At 40.8% G+C, this 14475-nt stretch overlaps 1 protein-coding gene across 2 annotated transcripts in view; it reads left to right on the top strand.

Moving 5' to 3' along the window:
- Nucleotides 1-14475, top strand: part of COG2 (component of oligomeric golgi complex 2) — a 236981-nt gene that overhangs the window by 79094 nt on the left and 143412 nt on the right. For both annotated transcript variants that reach the window (XM_044290296.1, XM_044290297.1), the window contains 2 exons: nt 4006-4130; nt 12373-12499. In XM_044290296.1, the coding sequence (XP_044146231.1) occupies nt 4006-4130; nt 12373-12499 (252 nt within the window). The remainder of the gene's footprint in view (nt 1-4005; nt 4131-12372; nt 12500-14475) is intronic.

The raw sequence follows: 14475 nt of genomic DNA, 5'->3' as shown, positions 1-14475 counted from the left end.
TCTTAGGATGCAGTAGGAAAGGCTCACTACCTTCTTCCTATGAACATATATGCACACTTGGCTGAGCATGTGTGTATGGGGCGGGGGGGGGGGACACTTATAACCAGGGCTGTGGAGTCGGAGGCAATTTTGGGTACCTGGAGTCGGAGTCAGCAAAAAATGAACCGACTCCGACTCCTACTAGATTTAAATTGGAATAAAAATATAAAAAAGCAAGTTTAAATGTCCTAATTCACAAAAAGTTATAATTAATTACCGTATTTTTCGCCCTATAAGACGCACCTAGATTTTTGAACAGGAAAAGTTAAGAAAAATATTTTGAACCAAAAGGTGTGCTTTTGGTGGGTTTTGAACTAATGGTGGTCTGTGGGTGGCACTGTTATGGGGCCCAGTGTAGTACTTCTCTACTGTAAGAATAAAGGCCAATGCATGCAGTGTGTCATGTTACCGCAAAACTAACACGTTAAGTGACCATGAAGAAGCATGCTTTTCATATGCTTCACTATATGGCACGCAACGCACAGTTAAGGAGCGCCAATACTTATACTTTCCATTGTGTTGTGTTCCGCTGTTACAGGGAACGCAACGCCCATGGTTAACCTAGCCTCTCACTGATAACTGATTAAGTAAATAGGTTTTTTGCAGGACTAGACACTTGTATAAGTGACGGGAATGGATTGTCAATAATTCAAGACTGAAGCTGTAAACCATTTGAAAAACGGCTGTCCTTCAGCTAAGGCTATAAAAACTAGTAAACTCGATTGTTAGCTTAAACTTTAAACATGACTCTGGGATTCTACTGGGGAAATCATGTTTTACAATAAATGCCCCTTCTTGGATCCTACCAGTGCCCTATCTTCAGCAGAAGATCAGCACACAAAGGAGAAGGCAGCAGCTTCCTAGCCAGTAGTTCTGTGGTAATGACATTCACATATTAAATACAAAGTAGTCGGGGAGTCGGAAGTACCAAAAACTGAGAAGTTGGAGTCGGACCATTTATCTACCGACTCCACAGCCCTGCTTATCACTGCCAAAAGGAACATTAGAGTATAAAACGAAATCTTCATTATATATCCAATTAAAACAAAATGAACGACAGGAAGGATTGACCCTTAATTAATCAATCAAAATCCCAATAACAACTGGGGTGTCATAGGAGGTACTCAGTATCACCGGGGTATATAGTAACTGACACAATCCCACAGGATGTACCCTCTGTAGCTATGAGAGCCACTCCAGTTGAAATGAAAACCTTCCCTCAATTGATAATTCTGTGCCCTATATAATGTTGCAAACTGTAAAGTACTTAAAGAGGACCTTTCACTAGTATACAAACTAAAAACTAACTCTATCTGTGGGCAGAGCGGCGCCCAGGGGTCCCCCTGCACTTACTAGTATGCCTGGGCGCCGCTCCGTTCGCCCGGTATAGGCTCCGGTGTCTCAGCTCCGTCTGTTGTATTGGACTGATTTTTTTGTAGGAGGCGTGTCCCTTGCTGCAGTGCTGGCCAATCGCAGCCTGGCTATGAGCTGTGCGCTGCGATTGGCCAGTGCTGCAGCAAGGGACACGCCTCCTACAAAAAAGTCAGTCCAGTACAACAGACGGAGCTGAGACACCGGAGCCTATACCGGGCGAACGGAGCGGCGCCCAGGCATACTAGTAAGTGCAGGGGGACCCCTGGGCGCCGCTCTGCCCACAGATAGTTAGTTTTTAGTTTGTATACTAGTGAAAGGTCCTCTTTAAGCTCACCAGTGTGCTGTAATGTTCATTCACTGGTATCTGTTCAGTTGCGCCTATGTGACACAGAATCGACTGTAGGTGCCGCTGGAGTATAAATAAGGAAAGAGCATAGGGTATAGGCTTATCTAATTGTACATAATCAGCAAGTGAACTTGGTACTTCACTCGCAGTATCTGTCTCCCATAACGCCTATACCTGTATAGTATGTTTGTGGACTGATTTGCTATTGCTCCTTCTTTTGCAGCCCACATCTATCTAGCTGTATACATGTCATCCCTATCACGCGCTCTATGCGTTTTGCCCACTTGGCTCATCAGAGCTATAATAGTATAGGGTACTGACAAACAACATGTAACAAGCTGACCAACTCGTGTGGTTAGGCGTCGGAATCGGCACTAGGGTGGCCATACGTGGCCTCTGATCTACACTGATTGTAAGGAGGAAACCCCTCCCCTCCTAGGCCAGCCAATGGGTCGGCCGCAGGCACGGTTTTGCAGTCCCTACTCCCACCTCTCACAGGCTTCCTCACAGAGGCGATCTCGTTAGGAGTGTCAACACACTAAGTATAGACTACACGGCGGTATGTATAAACAAAAGGCAGGAAAGTTGTACCAAAACAGAAAATCTCTTGATTAGGCAAAGCCCAGCTTTTCTTTTACTCATTGGTTAAAAAAAATACAATTTTAAAGAGTACAGTATTTGTTTGAGCAAATTAAATGTGACAAGAATGTCAGTTTTATTGTCAAAATTATAGAAGACTTTTTTTTTATTTTTTGGTACATTTACATGGGACATGGGGAAAAAAAGATTTTGCAGCTTTATTTCCACTGCAGGTATTTTTTTTTTCTGCAGCGCGTCGATGCGATTTTATTATAGGAGTTGTCCAACATACGAACCATTCAACAGCAATGGTGGGTACTTTGTGGGAAATAAAAAAATTCTAAATGTTTGCACTGCTTTAGAAGTTCCTGCCCTGACTCGTATATTAACAGCAGAGTTAAGTGGCAATCCTAGTGGCATTCTAGAAATGTGGGGTAAATAGGACTATTAATTTAGTGGCCCCAATGAATGTGCAGTACCCGCACCTCTTGGTGTTTGGTTTGGACCTCCACCTCACAGCAGATTTAATTATGTAGACCATTACAAAAAGTAGTTGAGTACCCCTGGCCTAGGCCATGTGACTAATTAACATGATGTCACATGGCCTAGAAAAAGCTGTGAGAAGGCTGCAGCGCTACAGCTGATCAGCAGGGGTCCTAGGTGTTGGACACCCACCTATCAGATATTGATGACTCCTTCAGAAGTGCTGTTATCTACAGATGCATCTCTATATATTACAATACATTACATGGGTTTTTAAGAGGATAATGACATAAGTACAATTTTATTTTTTAGGAATTGCTAAAAAATTTGAAACAAATAAATGATCACAAAAAATGCATTATAGAAGGAAAGAAATTAAAATAATGGAAGCATTTCCATCAAATGATGGAAATGAACATCACCTTGCAGAATGCACTACTTTTCTGTTGTATTTTTTCATGGTCTTTATTTGGGATTTCTAGTGAAACGAGCCAATAACAGACACATGCATAGATTAGGTTATGTTTTGATGAGGGTGGGGGGTTGTGTTTGTATTCTGACTTTATTGCCCCTTAAAAAATGAAGGAAAATTTACCTTCTCAATTTTAAGAAATGCCTGTGGTGTCAGAGGTCAGTGCTCCCAAAATGGGGTCACTTAAAATGGGTTTCTACTGTAGGGGTACCTTCGAATGTGGCATGGCGCCCAAAAATCATTCCAACAAAATCTGCCCTCCAAAACCATATGACGCTTCTTGCCTTCTGAACCCTGCGATGTGCCCATACAGCAGTTTACGACCACATATGTGGCCTTTCTGTAAACTGCAGAATCGGGATAATGCAATGCATTTTAAGGTTTGTTTTGCTGTGAACTCTTGCTGCCTTACAGGAAAAATTGATTAAAATTTAAAATTTGCACAAAAAAAGGGACATTTTGAATTGTCGCCTCAATGTTTCCAAATTTACTATAAACTTATTGTGTAGATAAGTAAAAGCATTGCAAAGTTACTGCCACAAAGTGACACGTCAGATTTACAAACTTTGACCGTTTCAGGAAGGTGAAGCCTGAAAGGGATAAATCAGCCATCTTTATTTGGGTTATGTGAATTTCATTTACTTTATTGTAGATGTGTTCCTCAGAGTGCAATATTCAAGTATTTTATATAACTCTCTCTTTATGTTGGCAGGTTATAGTGGAGCAATATGTACAGTCCCATCCCAATGGACTCCAGGTTATGTATAACAAACTTTTAGAGTTTGTTCCTCACAATTGTCGACTTCTACGAGAGGTAACAGGAGGAGCGATATCAAGGTGCATTTACAATTTACGTGCATTGACTATTAATGCATGTTATTTATCATATTGTTTTGTTGTGTCTGACTGTTTAGATTGGTTGACCCTTCTAATTGTGTTATATGTCCTAGCACTATTAGGCTCAACTTCAAGGGATCAGGCATGTTGAAGTTCATTGTTCCCAATCTCTTTTTTTTTTTGATACTTCTGGCAGCATTCATTTTCCTTATGTCAGTTTAAGGGGCTTTTTGGGATTTACTTGCTGATGGCCTTTTCCCATCAGTTTTAAGTTCTGCATACAAGGTTCAGGTTATCTAAGAATTCTGTTATGGATTCCGCTATCACGCACCATACAGTGGATATAAAAAGTCGACACCCCCTGTTAAAATGTCAGGTTTATGTGCTGTAAAAAGATGAGACAAATATAAATCATTTTGGAACTTTTTCCACCTTTTTACTGTGACCTATAAACTGTACCACAAAACAAACTGAAATCTTTTAGGTGGAGGGAAGAAAAAATAAAAATAAAAAAATAATGTGGTTGCATAAGTGTGCACACCCTCTTATAACTGGGGATGTAGCTGTGTTCAGAATTAAGCAATCACATTCAAAATCATGTTAAATAGGAGTCAGCATACACCTGCCATCATTTAAAGTGCCACTGATTTACCCCAAATAAAGTTCAGCTGCTCTAGTTGGTCTTTCCTGAAATTTTCTTAGTTGCATCCCACAGCAAAAGCCATGGTCCACAGAGAGCTTCCAAAACACCAGAGGGATCTCATTGTTAAAAGGTATCAGTCAGAAGGGTTCAAAAGAATTTCCAAGGCATTAGATATACCATGGAACGCAGTGAAGACAGTCATCATCAAGTGGAGAAAATATGGCACAACAGTGACATTACCAAGAACTGGATGTCCCTGCAAAATTGATGAAAAGACGAGAAGAAAACTGGTCTGGGAGGCTACCAAGAGGCATACAGCAACATTAAAGGAGCTGCAGGAATATCTGGGAAGTACTGGCTGTGTGGTACATGTGACAACAATCTCCCGTATTCTTCATATGTTTGGGCTATGGGGTAGAGTGGCAAGACAAAAGCCTTTTCTTACGAAGAAAAACATCCAAGCTAGGTTAGGCTACTTTCATTTTGTGTTTGGTGCAGATCCGTCTTGTACCTGAACAGACGGATCCGCACCAATAATGAAATAATGAAAATGCTTGTATCCATTCAAACGGATCCGTCTTGACTTACATTGAGGGTCAATGGGGGACAGATCCGTTTTCAATTGCACCATATTGTGTCAGTGAAAAACTGATCCGTCCCCATTAACTTACATTGTAAGTCAGGACAGATCCGTGTGGCTCTGCATAGTCAGACTGTCACCAAAACGCTGCAAGCTGCGTTTTAGTGACCATCTAAAAAATGCAACGGAGACCAAACGCAGCCAAATTGATGCATTCTGAACGGATCCTTATCCATTCAGAATGCATTGGGGCTTAACTGATCTGTTTTGGGCCGCTTGTGAGAGCACTGAAACAGATCTCACAAGTGGACCCAGAAACGCCAGTGTGAAGTAGCCTTGCATTTTGCAAAAACACATCTGAAGTCTCCCAAAAGCATGTGGGAAAAGGTGTTATGGTCTAATGAAACCAAGGTTGAACTTTTTGGCCATAATTCCAAAAGATATGTTTGGCCCAAAAACAACACTGCACAACACCAAAAGAACACCATACCCACAGTGAAGCATTTTTCTTCCCTCTACCTAAAAGATTTCAGTTTGTTTTTCAATTGAGTTATACAGTTTATAGGTCACATTAAAGGTGGAAAAAGTTCTGAAATGATTTATCTTTGTCAAATTTTTTTTACAGCCCAGGAACCTGACATTTTAACAGGGGTGTGTAGACTTTTTATATCCACTGTAAGTTATGGTCCGTGGTAACGGAATCCATAACAGAATTCTTAGTTAACACAAACCTTGTATGCCGAACTTAAAACCACAAATTCAGCTGTACCTCTTCCTAGGCCTAGAGACATCTCGTTCATTGGTCACATGAACTTGGCCTTGGCTCGGACCTGAGCTGCAATACCAAGCACGGCTGCTATACAATCAACAGCGATGGGCTGGGTAGGCTTCAAGAAGGTTGCGGCTTTCACTGGAGTTTTGCAGTCTTCGCAAACAGCTGATCGGCAGTGGTGCTAGGAGTCGGACTCTCGCTGATCTCATATTGATGACCTGTCCTGAGGATAGGCTATCAATCTAAAAATCCTGGAGAACCCCTTTAACATGATCACTTGACCTTTCAAAGCTTAGATGAGTTATCGAGTAGTTGAGTAAGGCCCCTTTCAGATATATCTGATGATCCGGTTTAATTCCCCTCAGGCGTGAAGTAGAAAATGTTGGAGGTGAACTAAAGCTAGAACTGATCCCATAGTATTCTATGGGATTTTTCTCATACATACGGCAATATCTGTTGTGATGCCGGATGTCACATAGTGCTGAACAGACAAACGCTGCATGCCCAGTTTTTCTGTACAACGTATATCTGTCGGATCTGTGCACCGAAGTGCAGTCCATGTGTCAGTTGTGTCCATCTCCTAGCCTAATATAGCTGGCTGGGAGGTGGACACGACTGATATTCTTATTTATTGAGATGCAATATTATATCATCGAAAATTACATTAATTTCAGTAATTCAAATCAAACTGTGAATAAGTATGTTGATGTTATGGCTTACAGCTATTGAAAACCCAAGAGTCAGTATCTCAGAAAATGTTAATATTGTCAAAATGTTCAATATTGTAGACTTATGATATCACACTGTAATCAGCTAATCGATGATAATCACCTGCAAAGTTTTCATAAGTAAAAAGTAGAAAAAGGTGCACAAGCAGCAGGGATAACTGCAGCCTTGAAAAGGAAATTCAAGAACTTGGGGGAGATTTATAAGGAGTGGACTGTGAGTGACGTCAGTGCTTCAAGAACCACCACACAAAAATGTATCCAAGACATGGACTACAACTGTCGCATTCCTTGTGTCAAGCCACTCATGACCCAGAGACATTGTCAATAGCCTCTAACCTAGAAGTATTTTATACACTGGCGATTTTTTGCAAGTTTTCCCACATACAAAGAATGGAGAGATCTGTCATTTTTATCATAGGTACACTTCAACTGTGAGAGACTGAATCAAACAAAAATCCAGAAAAACATTGTATGATTTTTAAATAATTAATTTGCATTTTATTGCATGAAATAAGTATTTGATCAACTACCAACCAGCAAAAATTCTGTCTCTAACATACCTGTTAGTTTTTCTTTATGTAGCCCTCCTACTCCGCACTCATTAACTGTATTAACTGCACCTGTTTTGAACTTGCAGAAAACACACCTGTCCACACACAATCACATTCCAACCTCTCCACCATGGCCAAGACCAAAGAGCTGTCTAATGACGACTGGGACAAAATTGCAAACCTGCATAAGGCTGGGATGGGCTACAGGACAATAGGCAAGCAGCTAAGTGACACATGAAAACAAAAAAGAGACTATGAAGGAGATTAGAAAAAAAAAACCTTGTGGGATTGTTCAGTTTACCTCCTTACAGTTTGTTGCCTTGGTATCACCAGGAAAAACGCACAACTCTTGCAGACAGTGGCGTACATGGAGAAGTAAGGGCCCTATAGCAAGGATCACACCAGGTACCCCCACAGGACGGAAGGGTTTCTGCCTAAACCTTTTTCAATGACCCTTGGGCCATTTTTCCACTGCCTTGTTTGCTGAAAGTTGTTCCTTTAGGGCTCTTTCACACGAGCGGATCCAGTGCGGGTAATCCGCTGCGTCAAAGAGAGCCAAGTCCCGTTCCGGACAGCAGAGACACGGAGCATTAACATGATTGATAAATCTCTGTGACCTTTTTCATACAAAATCACAGTGACAACTTTATCTCACTCTGATTTTGTAGTAAAAATATGGATTGCTCCGCAAAAATTAGGTCTCAAACAGCTCCATACACATATAGGGGTCAGAATCTGTAAAGTTTTAGTTTTAGAAAAAATTTCAGTATAAAAATGCAAGAAAAACTATTCATATAGGTTATCGCCATAATCATACTGACCTGCAGAATGAAAGTAACTGGTCAGTTTTACCATATAGGAAACGCCTTAAAACAAAACCCATGAAACTGTTGCGGAATTGCTTTGTTTTTCTCAATTGAACCCAATTTGGATTTTTTTTTTTTTCAGCTCACCACTATATTGTTTGCAATATTAAATGGGGGAATTAGAAAATGCAACTTGTCCTGCAAAAAACAAGCCCTTATACGGCTATGTGAATGGAAAAATAAAAAAGTTATGCAGGCCCCAGAAAGATAGGGAGCGAAATACAAAAATGTGAAAACGAAAAAAACCTCCGGGGCTGAAAGGGTTAAAAATCTTGTTCATGATCATATGTGCCTGCATTGCTGAGACATTTTTAAATATGCAAATGGGTCTCTAGGAGCAATTGAGGTGTTGCCATTTCATCTAGAGGCACCATTTTCTCTGAAACTTCCAAGCGCTTTCCACTTTGACATGGCCAGGCTAGATGACGTTTTACAGTGCCTGGCCCTGTCTATCATAGAGGCTCATTTGCATATATTAAAACAGCATTTTTCCCAGCAATGCAGACACGTATGAACATGGGCCCAACACAGATGCCTTCAGCTGCCAAGTGCACGCGTTAACAGGTCAGCCAGTTTCATGGGTACAAATCTGCTGACAGATGCCCTTTAACTTTTTGATCATATTCTAGTTTATTGAAATGCCCCTGTTATGTGAAGCAGGCCTAAGATATATGTGAAAATGTATAGGCTGTCATTTGGTATATATTAACCCTTCCTAATGCTTGACATATAAATATATACAGTGCTCCAGATGGCAAAATGGTCGCCAATGCGACTTAGAATTTACAAATGGCTACAAGACTTTTTAGTCTTGTCGCCATTTGCGACTAGACCCGCCGCCGCAGCTCTGCAGTTAAATACAGAGGCGGGGCACAGGAGATGATAGTTCTCTGCCCCGCCGCCGATGTTGTTCTCAGCAGCGCAGTGGAGAAGGAGTCTCTCCCTCCCCCCTGTGCTGCTGCTGCCGCCGCGAATAAGAAGAGAGACGGGAGGAGGAGGGGAGGGCCGGCACCAGACCTCTATGACAGGGAGCTGCGATCCGCTGCAGTTAACCCCTCAGGTGCTGCAGCGGATCGCAGCTCCCTGTCAGAGGTCTGGTGCCGGCTATTTGATTCTGGCACCCGGCTCCTGTATTTGTAATAACAGGTCAAGTTATCGTCATTGATGGCTCTCTTCCCCCCCCCCCAAGACCCCAGTATAATAAACATTGGTGGTGCAGTGCGTCCCCCCAACCCCTCAGTATTTAAAGTTATTGGTGGCAGAAGCAGTTCCTGGGACTCCGGCAGCTATAGTCGGCTCCCTGCTGCTGTGTGCACAGGGCAGCAGGGACAGTGTGAAGTTCTATTCACCCAAATAGATCTCTATAAGGGTAAATAGGACAATGGTTCCAGACCCTAAGGGGGCTAATAGTAAGTTAAAAAAAAAAAAAAAACGCTAAAATATTAAGTTTAAACCCCCCCCCCCCCCCTTACCCTTTTACGCATAAAATATATATATATAAACATGCTCAATGAGTGACATGTCCGGTGAGTATGCTGGCCATGCAAAAACTGAGATGTTTTCAGCCTCCAGGAATTGTGTACAGATGCTTGCAATATGGGGCCGTGCATTTTCATGCTGCAACATGAGGTGATAGTCCTGGATGAATGGCACAACAATGGGCCTCAGGATCTCGTTACTGTATCTATGTGCATTTAAAATGCCATCAATAAAATGCACCTGTGTTCGTTGTCCTTAACATACGCCTGCCCATACCATAAACCCACTGCCCCCATGGGCCACTCGATCCACAACGTTGATGTCAGCAAACCGCTCACCACACACATTGTCTGTCTGCCATCTGCTCTGAGCAGTGAAAACTGGGACTCTTCCGTGAACAGAACACCTCTCCAACGTGCCAGACGCCATCGAAATGTGAGCATTTGCCCACTCAAGTCGGTTACGATGACGAACTGCAGTCAGGTCCAGACCACGATGAGGATGACTAGCATGCAGATGAGCTTCCCTGAGATGGTTTCTGACAGTTTGTGCAGAAATTCTTTAGTTATGCCAACTGATTGTTGCTGGAGCTGTCCAGGTGGCTGGTCTCAGATTATCATGGAGGTGAACATGCTGGATGTAGAGGTCCTGGGCTGGTGTGGTTACACGTGGTCTGCGGTTGTCAGGCCAGTTGGATGTACTGCCAAATTCTCTGAAATGCTTTTGGAGACTGCTTATGGTACAAAAATGAACATTCATTTCACAGGCAACAGCTCTGGTAGACATTCCTGCAGTCAGCATGCCAATTGCATGCTCCCTCAAACGTTGCGACATCTGTGGCATTGTGCTGTGTGATCAAACTGCACATTTCAGAGTGGCTTTTTATTGTGGGAAGTCTAAGGCACACCTGTGCAATATTCATGCTGTCTAATCAGCACCTTGATATGCCACACCTGTGAGGTGGGATGGATTATCTCGGCAAAGGAGAAGTGCTCACTAACACAGATTTAGACAGATTTGTGAACACTATTTGAGAGTAATGGGTCTTTTGTGCATGTAGAAAATGTTTCAGATCTTTGAGTTGAGCTCATGCAAAATGTAAGCAAAAACGAAAGTGTTGTGTTTTTATATTTTTGTTCAGTGTATGTAGGGAGAGAGAGCTGGAGAGTGTGTGTATGTAGCGGGCTTAAGAACTGAGCATGCATCCGAGTTCCACTGATACTGCGCAGCTGGAAATTAGTTTCCAGAGTATATCCTCTAAATGGACCATGAAACACAGATGGCATCTGTGTAGGATCCATGTTTTTCACGGTCCCCTAGACTGTAATGGACGTGATGGATCCGTAAACATGGACAAAATAGGGCACATGTCTGTGAATCACTGATGCGTGAATAAGGCCCTAGGATGCCTTCAAATGTGACTGCTGCATTTGTGAAAAAATCTGCATCATAAATATTTCCCCATGTATTCCTATGGAGTTTAAATGTGTCTACTCTAAAAATCCATGCCCCTGTGTTCCACCACTAAAAACATAATATATTGTGCATACCCAATTTTTTTTATGGATTTCAACTGAAATGAAATCTGAACAATACACTAAAATATTTTTGCCACATTTGAAGGAATCCTTAGGGTGCTGACACAGGTTTAGGCTTTTTTTATGTAGTTTTTAAAGCCAAAATCATGTAGGTGTGCAATATAACAGGAGAAAAATAAAGGCAAACACTACGTCTCCACTTTTTTTCAATCCACTCCTGGTTTTGGATTCAAAAACTGTATTAAAAAAAACCTAAACCTGTGTCCGCCACAGTTATACAGTTGTCTCACAGGTGCAACAGCTGGGAGTGGGGATAACTGTGTCTTCACCTGTTTTACCCTGCAGATGCCACAATCTTTAGAGTCCACAGCGTCTGCATGGTTAGACAGAGGCAGGAGACTTTCTCTGATTGACCCAGAGATCCTGACCTTCCGAAAAAAGTTAGCATATCATTTTTAAAGAACAGTGGATGATTTTAAAAATGAAACCGAAAAAATGCGGCGTAATTAGTTATGTATTCTCGATTCCACAAATAAATGTTATGTTTCTCAATACATTGTATAATGGTGCTTCCACTGTGATCTCACTGGGACACTAGATCCCATTATGCAGGAACAAGCACCCGTTCATGACAGATATATCAGTCATGGGTCATTAAGTAATTAAAGAGGGTTTTCATTCACAGAATATGCCATGTCTGAGTAGAAGTTCTGAAACACCTGTTTTGCCACATGAAATAGTTTCATCCAGGTAGAGAATTAATAGATATAAAAAAATAGAAAACCACTTTAAGCATTACTAAATTTCAAGGACCAACACATTGGGGTCCGACGCACATCAGCTGTTAGCAGTAACTGCAGTTTTGGAAGCGGTGTAAGCAGCCGAAAACCACAATTCTGTACACTACATAGTGGCTGTTATCGTGTACTGCAGCTCATTTCCCATTTACTAGGACAGATGGGTCGTCAATATTTTAGTCCAAGGTAACCCCTTTAACATATTGTAATAAGTGTTTTGATTTTATTTTTTTATTGTAGAAAAGAAGTCCTTTTGTTGCTTTAAAAAATATATTTAATGTCTTTTAGTGAAAAAGCCGATATGGTTCCAGGATATGACTTCCTAGTAAATTCTGTTTGGCCGGAGATAGCACGTGGATTAGAAGACAGGTTGCCTTCACTGTTCAACCCCGGGAATCCTGATATATTTCACCAGGTTATTATCTTTCATCATGTGTAGCAATGCTTTTCAATATTTCTTAAGTTGTGTCCATACTCAATTACTTCAAAGTTGCCCCTAAGGTTTATACCACACACTTCAATGAGAACTTTTGTACAAATTCTCAAAGAAAGTCTAAAATTTTGGTGCACACCATTGTTGCACAAAAATGTTGAGACTTTTTGTGATTTTATGCCACTCATGGCACTTTGGTGAAGTGGGTGTGGACTTTTTAAAAAGTCACAAATATGATGCGATCTATAGACAAGTGATTTGTTTAACCCCTTAAGGACATGGCCATTTTTTGCAAATCTGACCATTGTCACTTTGTGGTGATAACTTCAAAACAATTTGACTTATCAAAGCCATTCTGAGAGTTTTTTTGGCACATACTGTACTTCATGACACTGGTAAAATGGAGTTTAAAAAAAAATCATTTTTATTTATAAAAAAATACCAAACTTACCAAAAATTAGCAAATTTCCAAGTTTCAAATTCTCTACTTCTATAATACATAGTAATGCCTACAAAAATAGTTTTTACTTTAATTCCCCACATGTCTACTTCATGTTTGGATAGTTTTGAGAATGCCATTTCATTTTTTGGGGACGTTACAAGGCTTAGAAGTTTAGAAGCAAATCTTGAAATTTTTCAGAAATTTTCAAAAACCCACTTTTTAAGGACCAGTTCAGGTCTGAAGTCAGTTTGTGACGCTTACATAATAGAAACCACCCAAAAATGGTGGTTACATTCTAGAAACTACACCCCTCAAGGTATTCAAAACTGATTTTACAAATGTCATTAACCCTTTAGGTGTTCCATAAGAGTTGAATGAGAGAATTTTTGGCAAATTTTAAATTTTTTCCAGTAACAAAGCAAGGATTAACAGCCAAACAAAACTCTATATTTATTTCCCTGTTTCTGTAGTTTGCAGAAACACCCTGTATGTGGCCGTAAACTACTGTACAGGCAAACAATAGGGCGTAGAGGGAAAGGTGCGCTGTGTGGTTTTTGGAAGGCAGGTTTTGCTGGACTGCTTTATTTGCACCATGTCCCATTTGAAGCCCCCCTGATGCACCCCTAGAATAGAAACTCCATAAAAGTTACCCCATTTTGGAAACTACGGGATAAGGTGGCAGTTTTGTTGGGACTATTTTTAGGGTACATATGATTTTTGGTTGCTCTACAGTCTACATTACATTTTTGTGAGGCAAGGGTACCAAAAATAGAAATTCTGAAATTTCATCTCCATTTGCCATAAACTGAGGAACACCTAAAGGGTTAATAAAGTTTGTAAAATCCGTTTTGAATACGTTTAGGGGTGTCGTTTCTTAGATGGGATCACTTTTATGGAGTTTCTACTCTAGGGTTGCATCAGGGGTTCTTCAAATGGGACTGCCATTTAGTCATACAGCAGTTTACGACCACATATGGGGTGTTTCTGTAAACTGCAGAATCAGTGTAATAAATATTACGTTTTGTTTGGCTTTTAACCCTCGCTTTGTTACTGGAAAAAAAACGGAATAAAATTGAAAATTTGCCCAAAAATAACTGTTTTGGCAACTTATATTTTATTTTTTTGACCTTGTTCATCTGAGGGGTTAGGTCATGGGGTATTTTTATAGAGCAGATTCTTATGGATGCGGCGATACCTAACATGTCTACTTTTTATTTATTTATTTTTTACAAAATAATATTTAAAACATTTAAAAAAATTGTTTTAAGGTCTCAAGTCTGAAAACCGTATTTTTTTTTTTTTTTTTTTTCGATTGTCAGTGGCTAAATGGAATTAAAATTGGGCAATAGGATTATAAATTTGGTACTCCCTGAAGGAACCAATAATGCAGAGGCCCGGATCATCGGGGCACGTGTAACACTGAGTAGTGGTGTCCTTTTCGTATCCCCCTCCTGTGACACACTCTGCACCTTTTTTGGGTCCGTCCCTTCTTTCCAGTATGGGGGACCACACCTGG

This window comes from Bufo gargarizans, chromosome 4 (assembly GCF_014858855.1).
Source record: "Bufo gargarizans isolate SCDJY-AF-19 chromosome 4, ASM1485885v1, whole genome shotgun sequence".
In the NCBI taxonomy this organism is placed as follows: Eukaryota; Metazoa; Chordata; class Amphibia; order Anura; family Bufonidae; genus Bufo; species Bufo gargarizans.
The sequence above is the reverse complement of the archived record's forward strand: the minus strand, read 5'-3'. Positions and strand labels throughout refer to the sequence as shown.